This window comes from Scyliorhinus canicula, chromosome 13 (assembly GCF_902713615.1).
Source record: "Scyliorhinus canicula chromosome 13, sScyCan1.1, whole genome shotgun sequence".
In the NCBI taxonomy this organism is placed as follows: domain Eukaryota; kingdom Metazoa; phylum Chordata; class Chondrichthyes; order Carcharhiniformes; family Scyliorhinidae; genus Scyliorhinus; species Scyliorhinus canicula.
Genome location: NC_052158.1, coordinates 108,176,544 through 108,188,650, shown reverse-complemented (window position 1 = coordinate 108,188,650; position 12,107 = coordinate 108,176,544). Strand labels below are relative to the sequence as shown.

The 12,107-nt window shown below is 45.3% G+C and overlaps 1 protein-coding gene across 4 annotated transcripts in view; it reads right to left on the bottom strand.

Annotated features, from left to right (window-relative positions):
* Nucleotides 1–12,107, bottom strand: part of si:ch211-247n2.1 (calcium-activated potassium channel subunit beta-2) — a 51,895-nt gene that overhangs the window by 25,635 nt on the left and 14,153 nt on the right. For 2 of the 4 annotated variants that reach the window (XM_038816925.1, XM_038816927.1), the window contains exon 3: nucleotides 8,661–8,771. In XM_038816925.1, the coding sequence (XP_038672853.1) occupies nucleotides 8,661–8,771 (111 nt within the window). Of the gene's footprint in view, nucleotides 1–65; nucleotides 140–8,660; nucleotides 8,772–12,107 lie in introns of those variants that run through there. The other 2 variants (XM_038816926.1, XM_038816930.1) reach the window with 2 other exon arrangements.

Sequence of the window (12,107 nt, the reverse complement as noted above, 5' to 3'; positions counted from 1 at the left end):
CCGTAAAACCCGCCCGGGTTTTACGGCAGTTTGACGATTTCTCCCGTTTTGGGAGAATTTCGCCCCTGGTGTTTCGGAGTTCCGGATTCGAGAGCTTATGATGCAATTTAGCAATCTTATAATAATAATAATCTTTATCAGTGTCACAAGTAGGCTTACATTACCACTGCAGTGGAGTTCCTGTGAGAATCCCCTAGTCTCCACACTCCGGTGCCTGTTCGGGTACACTGAGGGAAGATTCAGAATGTCCATGAATCATAGAATCACAGAATTTACAGTGCAGAAGGAGGCCATTCAGCCCATCGAGTCTGCGCTGGCCCTTACAAAGAGCACCCTACTGAAATCCACGTATCTACTCTACACCCGTAACGCAGTAATGCCCACTTAACATTTTTGGACACTAAGGGCAATTTAGCATGGCCAATCCATCTAACTCACACATCTTTGGACTGGGAGAGGAAACTGGAGCACCCGGAGGAAACTCACGCAGACAACAATCAGACTTCGTACAGAGTGACCCAAGCCAGGAATCGAATCAGGATCCTTGGTGCTGTGAAGCAACAGTGCTAACCATTATGCTACCATGTCATCCATAAAATTACATTTATTTACTTTTCCTTGTGGTGGCTTCATAATTTGAGAATTCCTGACATAAAGCGCTGAGCTTCTGTTGACCTGGAAATGGAGCATAGAAACATGAGCATGCCATTCTGCCCCTCAAGCCTGCCCCACTACTCACTGAGATCATGGCTGATCTGTGGCTTAATTCCATATACCTGCCTTTGGCCCATATCCTTTAATATCTTGGCTGACCAAAAATCAATCGATCTCAGATTTAAAATGAATAGCTGTTCTAATCTCAACTGCTGTTTGTGGGAGAGAGTTCCAAACCCCCACCACCCTTTGAGAGAAAAAGTGCTTCCTAACATCTCTCCTGAAGGGTCTAGCCCTAATTTTGGACCATGCACCCTAGTTTTAGAATCTCCAACCAGTGGAAATAATTTATCTTTAACTACCCTGTCTTTCCCTGTTAATATCTTGAATACTTTGACCAGATCACCCCTTAACCTTCTAAATTTTAGTGAAAATAGGCCTAGTTTGTGTAATGTCTCCTCATAACTTAACCCCCGTAGTCCACGTATCATTTTTGTAAACCTACGTAGGGCGGCATAATGGAGCAGTGATTAGCACTGCTGCCTATGGCACTGAGGTCCCGGGTTCGATCTCAGCCCTGGGTCATTGTCCGTGTGGAGTTTGCACATTCTCCCCGTGTCTGTGTGGGTTTCACCCCCGCAATGTGAAGGGTAGGTAGATTGGCCACGCTAAATTACTCCTCCTTTGGAAAAGAAATAATTGCGCACTCTAAATTTATTTAAAATTTTTTTTTGTAAACCTACGTTAATCTCCCTCCAAGGCTAAAATATTCTTCCAAAGGTGTGGTGCCCAGAACTGCTCACAGTACTCCAAATGGGGTCTAACCATGGTTTTGTATAGCTGCAGCAGAACTTCTGTGTCTTTATACTCCAATTCTCTAAATATAAAGACTAGTATTCTATTGGACTTTTGGATTATTTTCTGCACTTGTTTGTGCTATTTTAAAGATCTATGCACCTAAACCTCCAAGTTCTTTTGGACATCCACTGTACTTAATCTCTTCCCATTTAGAAAGTACCCTGCTCTATCCTTTTTTGGTCCAAAATGGATATCCTCACACTTACTTACATTGAATTCCATCTGCCACAATTTTGCCCATTCATCTAGTCTGTCAACATCTCCTTGCAATTTTATGCTATCATATAGGCTGTCTACAATGCCACCTAACTTTGTATCATCAACAAATTTGGATATATGACTTTCAATGCCATCATCCAAGTCATTAACGAATAGTGTGAATAATTGAGGCCCCAACAAGATCCCTGTGGCACACCACTAGTCACATCCTATCAATTAGAGTAATTACCCATCATCCCTCTCATTGTCACCTGCCTCTCAACCAATTTCCTAACCATATCAATAATTTGGCCTCAACCCCTTGGGCTTTCACCTTGTTAACAATCTTTTATGTAGGAGGAGCTGGGTGAGGAGATTGAGGAGGGGACGTGGGCGGATGCCCTAGAAAGGGTGAACTCCTCCTCTTTGTGTGCGAGGCTTAGCCTCATACAGTTTAAGGTACTGCATAGGGCTCATATGACCGGAACAAGGATGAGCCGGTTTTTTGGGACCGAGGACAAGTGTATTAGGTGCTCAGGGAGCCCAGCAAACCATATCCACATGTTCTGGGTATGCCCAGCGCTGGGGGAATTTTGGAAGGGTGTAGCAAGGACGGTATCGAGGGTGGTAGGATCCAGGGTCAATCCAGGCTGAGGACTCGCAATATTTGGGGCTGCAGTGGAGCCGGGAGTGCAGGAGGCGAAAGAGGCCGGTGTTCTGGCCTTTGCGTCCCTAGTACCCAGGCGGAGGATTCTTCTTCAGTGGAAGGATGCGAGGCCCCCAAGTGTGGAGGCCTGGGTCAACGATATGGCGGGGTTTATTAAATTGGAGAGGGTGAAATTTGCCCTAAGGGGGTCAGTGCAGGGGTTTTTCAGGAGATGGCAACCATTCCTAGATCTCCTGGCAGAACGGTAAAAACAAAAGGTCAGCAGCAGCAGCAACGTGGGGGGTGGGGTGGGGTGGGTGGGGTGGGGTGGGGTGGGGGGGGGGGCGTTGTCTCTTTGTTTTTGTTTTGGGTTGAATATCTGTTTTTTGCCAATGACGGGCGTTAATTTATTGTTTCTCTTTTGTATTTATGGCGGGTGGGGGGTTCTGTCTTTTTTTGTTCTTAGAATTTTCTGTTATTGTTTTCATTTTGTGAAAATGTGAAAATTTGAATTAAAATTTTTTAAAAACCAAAAAACAATCTTTTATGTGGGACTTTATCAAATTCCTTCTGGAAGTACATATGATTAGCATCCATAGACATTCCCCTGTCCACTACCTTAGTCACCTCTTTGAAAAATTCAATAAGATTAGTCAATAAGTGGCTTTGTGACCTTCCCTTCACAAATCCACACTGGCTCTCCCTGATCAACCAAAATGTTTAGCAGTGTTCAGTTACCTCATTACTAATTATAGACTCCAAAAATTTTCTCATCATAGATGTCAGGCTGACCGGTCTGTAATTCCCTGGTTTTCCCCTTTGACCCTTCTTAAAAAATGGAGTGACATGTGCAATTTTCTAATCCAGAGGGACCTCTCCTGAATCTAGGGAAATCTGAAAGGGTATAGTTAGGGTATCTACAATGTGCTCCCCTCAGATGGAAACCATCAGGTCTTGGGGATTTGTCACTCTTTAATTCCATTAATTTCCTTGATGTCAGCTAGTGTTCTGACCCCATGTCACGTCGATATGGGGAGATGGTGGAGTAGTGGTATTGTCACTGGACAAGTATTCAAAACATCCAGGGTAAGGCTCCAGGGACACGGGTTAGAATTCCACCACAGGCGATGGTGAAATTTGAATTAAGTAAAGAAAAAGGAATCTGGAATTGACCATGAAACCATTGTTGACTGTCGTATAAGTACAGGGAAGGAAATCTACCGTCCTTACCTGGTCTGGCCTACATGTGACACCAGATCCACAGCAATGTGGTTGATTATTAAAAATGCCACTCAGTTCGAAGGCAATTAGGGACATGCAACAAATGCTGGCCTTGCCTGTGTCGGCCACATCCTATGAAAGAATAATGATGCCATGAACGATTTCAACAGGGCAGGCCAATTTGTGGGGTGATCAATTCTCACAGAGAGAATTAAGGGACAGCCTCCCTTGGGGGTCCATATGAGCTGTGAGAGTAGGGGGTGAGGGTAAAGAGATAGGGAGGGGATGTTTCTGCCAGGGCTGCAAGAACGCGTGAACAGGAGGAGAGTGGGTACTGTTAATGGTGTGCTGCAGGCTGGGTTACATTCAAATCTCTGCACCTACGGCTCTGTGCTTGCTGCTGCTTGCCCTCTCTAGACCATTGCTGCTCAACAGGTTGGCCTCATTCATCCACATCCTGTGGTTCCTGCCCTATTCAGCTAGCTTCTTCCCTCCTTCTCCTCCTCACTGGAGGCAATATCTCCAAAAAATAAACAATGCCCATTATTCGTAATTTGGGAAATAAACAATGTTTTAAAAGGGGCTGTTTAGCACACTGGGCTAAATCGCTGGCTTTGAAAGCAGACCAAGCAAGCCAGCAGCACGGTTCGATTCCCGTAACAGCCTCCCCGGACAGGCGCCGGAATGTGGCGACTAGGGGCTTTTCACAGTAACTTCATTGAGGTCTACTTGTGACAATAAGCGATTTTCATTTCATGTTAACAATGAACTTGAGATGAAAACAAAATAACAGACAAGTAACAAGACCAGCAGGTGTCTAGATAAATAATGAGATGTGATTTTCCCAGTAACAAGATTAGCAAGCACTGAGAGAGATTAATGTGCAAATGGCCATATAAGAAACCTCATTTACCAGAGATTAGTGGGACTGTACAAATGATAACTTTTAAAGGCAAGACACTTGACAGGTCTGGACGGTTGAATCCACAGAGTGTAATATCAAAGAGATTGAGCACTATAATTGCTAGCACCTTCACTAGGGAAGAAGGCCAATTCTCCATCCAAAAACCAGTTCTTTCTATATTTCCAGCCATAGAGATCTGTTTCATCTAGCATTTAGAGCGACGGCAGATTGCAGATATTCTCCTCTAAAAGACGCAGTTCCTGCCTTCGCTGAACCAGGAAGAGATATTTTTCCAGGCATGATCACCTAAGCAGTATTGTGTCATGCCTATGAGCTGGATTTGACCTATATAGAGTTGCTAAGATTAGATGGTGCTCAAATCGGAAAAGGGGTGGCTCAGTGAGTTCAGGGAATGTGGTTTTTTTTTGGGAACAATAGGTAACTTCAGAAAAAATGGTGTGTTTAGTTTTTAATTTACTTAAGTGCCATGAGGGAATTCTCTGCTCCCTGCCGTTATGATCAGGAATCTTGATTGGGCAGAGAATCCTGCGTTGGCCCAAAAATGAGATTGATGCTGGGCGGCAGACCCTTCTCCAGCCTGCGTTCCCGCCCTTCTGGCAAAAGTGGGCTTCCCGGCAGGAATATACCAACAGCTCATATTCATTCATTTGAATGCAGTTAACAGGCTGGAAGTCCGAATCTCGGCCCCCTCCCCCATCTCGGCCCGCTCCTGTTTTGCTCCAATTCTCTCTCCCCCCCTCCCCACCACAATAGAAACTCCACCAGATGGGCTTTGGTGAAAGTATTGACAAGTGCCATCCTGGCGAGGTGCACCCTGTAGGGGCTCAAGGAGATTAATCTAGATCTAATGTGCCTTCTGCCGCTGCCAAGCTGCATAGGGAGTGTCTCTCAAAGGGGCTTGGGGTTGGATGGGCTCGGGCTGTGGGTAACGACCCTGGAACTCTCCTCTGGGATTGGCGTCCCAAATATGGATTGCCACTTCCAGCCACGGGCAAACTGAAGATTACTCTTGACATGGTCATCTCAGGCACCCCTCTGTTAAAATCATCATCATTGTCTCAACTGTTTAAAGTCTGCAGTGGCCTTCTTATTCTGAACTGCTCTGCCAGTCAGCTGATGAACAGATCAAACAGTTCATTGAAAATTCCAGCCAGGAAGACTTTCTCTTTCCTCACATCTGCTCTCTCAGCCCAATGCTGTTAAAACTGCTGCTTTTTGAAGTGTCTGAGCCTTTCTAGAAATCCCACAATTCCTGAAAAGCTTTGAAACCCCTGAGATCCTTTGAAATACTATGCATTCTTTCAAAGTCACAGTGCAAGTACCTTTAACTGGCCTTTGAAATGAAATGAAATGAAAATTGCTTATTGTCACAAGTAGGCTTCAAATGAAGTTACTGTGAAAAGCCCCTAGTCGCCATATTCCGGCACCTGTTCGGGGAGGCTGTTATGGGAACTTAGCTTAATAGCTTAATGGTTTAAACACAGCAGATAGGAGGTTTGTTTATTTAACTTTCCCTTTATGCTTGCCTGCATCTGAAGTGACCTACATTGATCCTAACCCCAATGTTTATAAACAACCTTCTCCTGATTGACAGCTTCTGGCCACTTCAACAACACTAAGTGCTTTCTGTGGTTAGAAAAGGGGTCCAGTTCGATAGATTCTTCATTGACAAGTGACTCAAAGGATACAGTGGGTAGACAGGAAAGGAGAAATAATCAGGTCAGCCATGGTGGAGCAGGCTTAATGGGTGTCAAATGGCCTACTCCTGCTCCTAATTTGTATGTTTATATGTTGGATGGGGCGATGGTAAACAGGGTGTCCATCCAAGGTTGGATGAAAAGATCTGTACACCTTCAGGTGATGGAGATGGAACTCCCTCCTCCCAGGTCTCCTTCCTACCAAAACAGTAGTTCTAAGGATGTGCTTCAGTTCTGTAGAAGCAGATAATAATAGAGGCAATATAGCATAACCACCTTCTTATTTCACCCACCGGGTCAGATATGACAGCATAGGCATCATCTACAAAGGAGAAAGATGCAAACAAGCATGCGCCATACACCAATCAAGTGCATTCTCCAACAGTGCAGATATCTGCTCTGCATTAACACAGAACTGGTGGCACATGGTGAGCAACATATTTTGGAGGAGGTCAGTGAGACAGTGGCAACAATGGGCAGTCTGAAACACCCTTGAGAGAGCTTGGTGGAGGGTGCACCCTGGTAGGTCAATGCCTACTTAATTGCTGCCCTTGTATTGTGGTGGCAGCGGTTTTGGCACCTCTGTGCCTCTGTCAAAAGGTTACATATGGGTTAGAGCAGTGATCTCTTCATTGGATAGTCTTTATCGCCTTGCAGCCGTCCATGTCTTCTCTCAACTGGCATGAACAGCTGCTACACCTGCAATTGCCCAAGGGTGAAGGAGTCGTGGCAGCTGATCAAATACCATGTATTGATCTGGAGGAAATACTTTTGGTTGTCACACATCAGTCCATCTTTGAGATTTGAATCCCTTCCTACCAATGAATGTCCCGATTGTGTTGCCAGTACCTTGAACACCGCGTGGGTGCAGTCAACAACCCCCTCAACCTGAAGGAGTCCAACGATTATGAAAATCCCTTGTGTTGTGACTGTGTAGTTCGATTGGTGGTAAACTCAAAGTAATCCCATAAGCCCTCTAACAAGGAATGCATCATCTCTTGTATGCTGTGATTGATAGCTGACTGACAATGCCGGTGAGGTCAGCTACTGCCCTTACGGTAGCATAGTGGGGCAGCACAGTAGCATAGTGGTTAACACTGTGGCTTCACAACGCCAGAGTCTCAGGTTTGATGCCCCGCTGGGCCACTGTCTGTGCTGAGTCTTCACGTTCTCCCCGTGTCTGCGTGGGTTTCCTCAGGGTGCTCCCGTTTCCTCCCACAGTCCAAAGACGTGCAGGTTAGGTGGATTGGCCATGCTAAATTGCCCTTTGTGTCCAAAAAAGTTTAGGAGGGGTTATTGGGTTAGGGGGACAGGGTGGAAGTGAAGGTTTCATTTGGTCGGTGCAGACTCAATGGGTCGAATGGCCTCCTTCTGCACTCTATGTTCTATGGTCTATGGTCTATATGAAAGGACCCAGAAGCAAAGAAATTCCATATTATGCTCTGGCAGTACGTGCAGTACGTGCAAATATGGCCCTCCATCAGCAAACAGGTTTTTCTTTTAGTGACTTTGATACTCTAGTAGATTTGGAAAGCTAATTTATTGTTGATATACTTGATCTAGAGGGTATCCCCTTTTTTCCCCTCCCAACCCCTCATCCATCACCTCTGCATGCCTCAGTGCCATTCACAAAGCACTTGCTATGTGAGCAATTACTTCTCATTGCTGCTCGTCCGAAGTCCAGACAACTTGGCCACAGCTCCATATTTGTTCTTCCTTGCCTCTAGAAGCAATGTTCCAGCTTCCTGGACACCCCTACTGCGCTCCTGTCGGGTCATTCCTCTCTACTCCAAGTTCTCCAGTGCCTATAGTTTCCTCTATGCCACTTTACACACTCACTGCTGAGCGGCTCTCTCTCTAAACTATTCCCACAATGATGTAAAATGGACCTGTCTCCATGACTCTTTCTGAGCTGCCCCCTCCCACTCAAGCACATGATCACAACCCTACATATTCCCAGTGCCCGCAATCCAAAATTGATTCAGCCCTTTAAGTGGCTTTTTAATTGTCTCAGTTTCATACTTAAGTACTGAGCCGCAGCATTTGGGTGTCATCCAGTTCCCAATGCCTTCACAAAAACTGTTGGGAGTCAGCTTGCCATACCTATACCTAATTTTGTGCACTTGTCCACCTTGGCTCAAACATTCTGTCCAAAGTTTACAAATATTAGTCCCTGCAGCTTTAAACAGTACTGACATATCTTAGGCCTGCAAACCTCGTGATCAGATAGGAGGTGGATGACAATATTTCGGAGAGAAAGATTTAATTAGTGAAATCTGATGGAAGTGAAAATTAATATTTAGTGATAAAAATATCACTACACTGGCAAAGCTTCACTTCAGATATAAATATAAGAAAAGTTTGATATTCGTAGAGTTCCCATTCCCCTAAATGTCTGTTGTGTCACACACACGTTTACTATTTATGGTACAGAAGAGGAAATAGAGTCTTTAGATCTTACCTCCCTTGTTGTCCTCTGTGTTGTTGCCTGGACCACAAAAACATTCTAGGCATGGAACCAGCTCTGGTACATCTCACAGGAGAGGAGGAAATCACATTGTGTCGAAGGGACCTAGAGAGAAAACCCCTGAAATCCATTAGAACGGGCGAGTTTAGAAACTCAAGAGTTTTGCAATCCCTCTGTGGTTCAGATTTCAAGTCATGTAATAGGCAGGACTCATTGGAAATTTCTCATAATCATTTCCCTTAGTAGGTTATGTTTTTCAAGCAAGGTTGATTTGTTTTTTTGATTATTTGATGCAATATGTTCCTTAGGTACCAGTTTGCTGCCATAAAACTGCAGTTTCAATATGACTTAAAGCCCCATCCTTCACAGGCCCTCAGGTTGATCCTGACGGACGAAGTCATAGCAACATGATGAGGCGCACAGGTGCTTCTATGCAACAAATCATTGTTCATGTGGAAAGTAAACTTTGTGCTTCAGCTCCCTCATGTTGATTAAGAGCTCTAGTTTACAACGGGGACAAGTGAGGAAACAAAGGATTGGAGACAGGAAATCACTCGGCTTCTCGGATTAAAACCACAAATATGACAGTATGATTGCAATTCTGTAATAGTTCAGGATTATCCTTCCTTACATTTTCCAACAAGGGACATGAGCGTGACAACCTAATTAATGAATTGCATCATCATGAGCTACATCGCCCAACGCCATTTTTAAGAGTAAGTAATGTCGCAAGGATTAAGCTCATTTGATGGTTGTAACATAAGGAGAATCCAATGAATCACAATATTAAGCTGTTCATTCCTGTGTGCTTTGCTTGAAAACAGGTCCTTAATTGTCTGCTAATGCTTCATTCTGAGTTGTTTTCTTGGCAGTTTTTGTTACTGGTGGTTTTCCATTGCAATCTCAGGGACAGGGATGGGCCTGGATGGGAGGCCAACCAACTGTTGGTGTTACTCTGAACGGAAAAATCATTATACCGGGGCACTGCGATCAGATAAAAATAATATAGGCTCAAATCACCCAAATTGCTCATACCCCTGTTCTGGATTCTTCACCCAATCAGGGTCAGACCCCTGTTCTGGATTCTGAGCAGACAAAAAGTTACCCAATCGGTTTCCTCTGTTTTTTGAGACAAATCTTCCGTTGGAGGATCCTACAGATCTCACTCAACACAGGAAAGCTCAGAAAGCAGTGTGTGTGTGTGTGTGTGTGGGGGGGGGGGGGGGGGGGGGGGGGGGGGGTTTGAGAGGGGGCATGTTCAGTTATATAATTTACCAGGAGTTAGATTAGGATTTTTCTGTCTAACAGTTCCCAGATAATTATTCAGGTAAGTAAATCAGAACAATCCAAAGTTTTTGAGACTTTTTTTTGTAGGGTCCTGCGGAGCAGGGGAATTGTCAATCAGAATTTTAAATGTCACAGGCAATTTCAATGAAATCAGTGCTTTGGGGCTTCTGAAGGGTCCTGGAGAGCATCTTAGGAGGTGATTCCGACCTTCAACGATTCAGAGACTGGAGGATCTGGGCCTAATCTCCATGAAACAATATGACTAAATTGTGGAATTAAGATCACAGGCACATTATTATCTCAGAAAAACTCATTTTATTTCTAAAGTTACAGGTATAGAATGGTAAAAGTCTTCCACAGTCCACAATTACTCCATCTTCCCTTGTATCAGACTAAAGTCAAAGAGCATCATTCTTCCAAAACATTCGACAGTAAGAAGTCTTACAATCCAGGTTCAAGTTCAACAGGTTGATTTGGAATCACTAGCTTTCAGAGCGTAGCTCTTTCATCAGGCAGGTAAAAACTAGTGATTCCATATAAACCTGTTGGACTTCAACTTGGTGTTGTAAGATTTATTACTGTGCCCACCCCAGCTCAACGCCGGTACCTCCACATCAAAACATTTCTCAGTTAATTTGTGGCAGGTTTTTCAGGGAGATTCCCATCGGATCTGCCGGCGAGTTCCCCACCGTTATTCAATGCCACTTTTTTGGGCCCTGGTGAGTTTCTCACCAGTTAAGCCCACATTGAAGAGGTCATCTTCCAGCTGCGCTACACCCGAAAAGCATCTCGCTGCGGCGCAGTGTGGCAGGTGAAAGCCGGGAGACCCCATTCCCGGGATCCACCCAGCTCACAACACCTCGCGAGATTCAATGCAATCTCGTGAGATGTTGCAAGGAGAATCCTGCCCACAATGGACAGGATCATGATTTGGCAAATCTGCATATCAGAGTGAGCAATAAGCACTACCATGGTGCCAGTTGGCATTTTTTGCACGCGCGCGATTGGGCCGGTGTTGCACACCGTCGGTGTTAGAGGGTGCAGGGGGTCCAAAGTATATCATGAAAACTCCAAAGTATATCACGGAGTTCACCTGACCTACAACTGTTTATCGTTTCTGGTTACATAGATTTCATAGAATTTACAGTGCAGAAGGAGATCATTCGGTCCATCGAGTCTGCACCGGCTCTTGGAAAGAGCACCCTACCCAAGCCAATGCCTCCACCCTATCCCCATAACCCAGTAACCCCACCCAACACTAAGGGCAATTTTGGACACCAAGGGCAATTTAGCATGGCCAATCCACCTAACCTGCACATCGTTGGACTGTGGGAGGAAACCGGAGCACCCGGAGAAAACCCACGTACACATGGGAAGAACGTGCAGACTCCACACAGACAGCGACCCAAGCCGGGAATCGAACCTGGGACCCTGGAGCTGTGAAGCAATTGTGCTAACCACTATGCTACCGTGCTGCCGGTATGGGATAAATCCCATTCTCCAGAAACCCCTTTTCAAAGGTGTGGCCCAGCACACAGCACCAAGACCTGGTTTGGACGTTCTTGTGTCCTTTCCAAAACAGCAGGTTTGAATTTCTTCCAGAAAACAGTTATTTCTTTTCACGTTATCAAGCAGCCTGGGAACAGCTTTTAAAATGCAGATAGAGAGAAAAAAAAACCTTCTTTTTCAACCTGTGCTGCACAAAACCAGTTCAAACTCAAAGTGAAAGTAAAACCCAGAGCCACAGCCCAGCTCCACCCACACAATGACATCACTGAAGCCATGTGATAAGACAAAAATATTTCTTAAAGGGACACTCCCATGACAGGCAGGACACACTCATCCCCAGAGTGGGCAGGTGGCTTCAGCCCGCGGATGCCAACCGGACTTAGTGGAGGCAGAGGCGGCGAGTACTATGGGGCTCACCAGGCGAACTGGCAAGCAGTGTCGGAAAAAGATGAATGACCTCATTAGGTATGCTTGGGTCACCATCTCTGTGCCTCTGGCTTCACTCCCGTCACTCACTCCTCATCCCCGCCCCTGTGGCCAATCAAAACCCATCTGCCTACCATCCTCCCTACATCCCACCCTGCACCAAAGCCCAACATCTATATCATCCTCTTTGGCCAGGTGCCGTCACCAACTACAAACCCC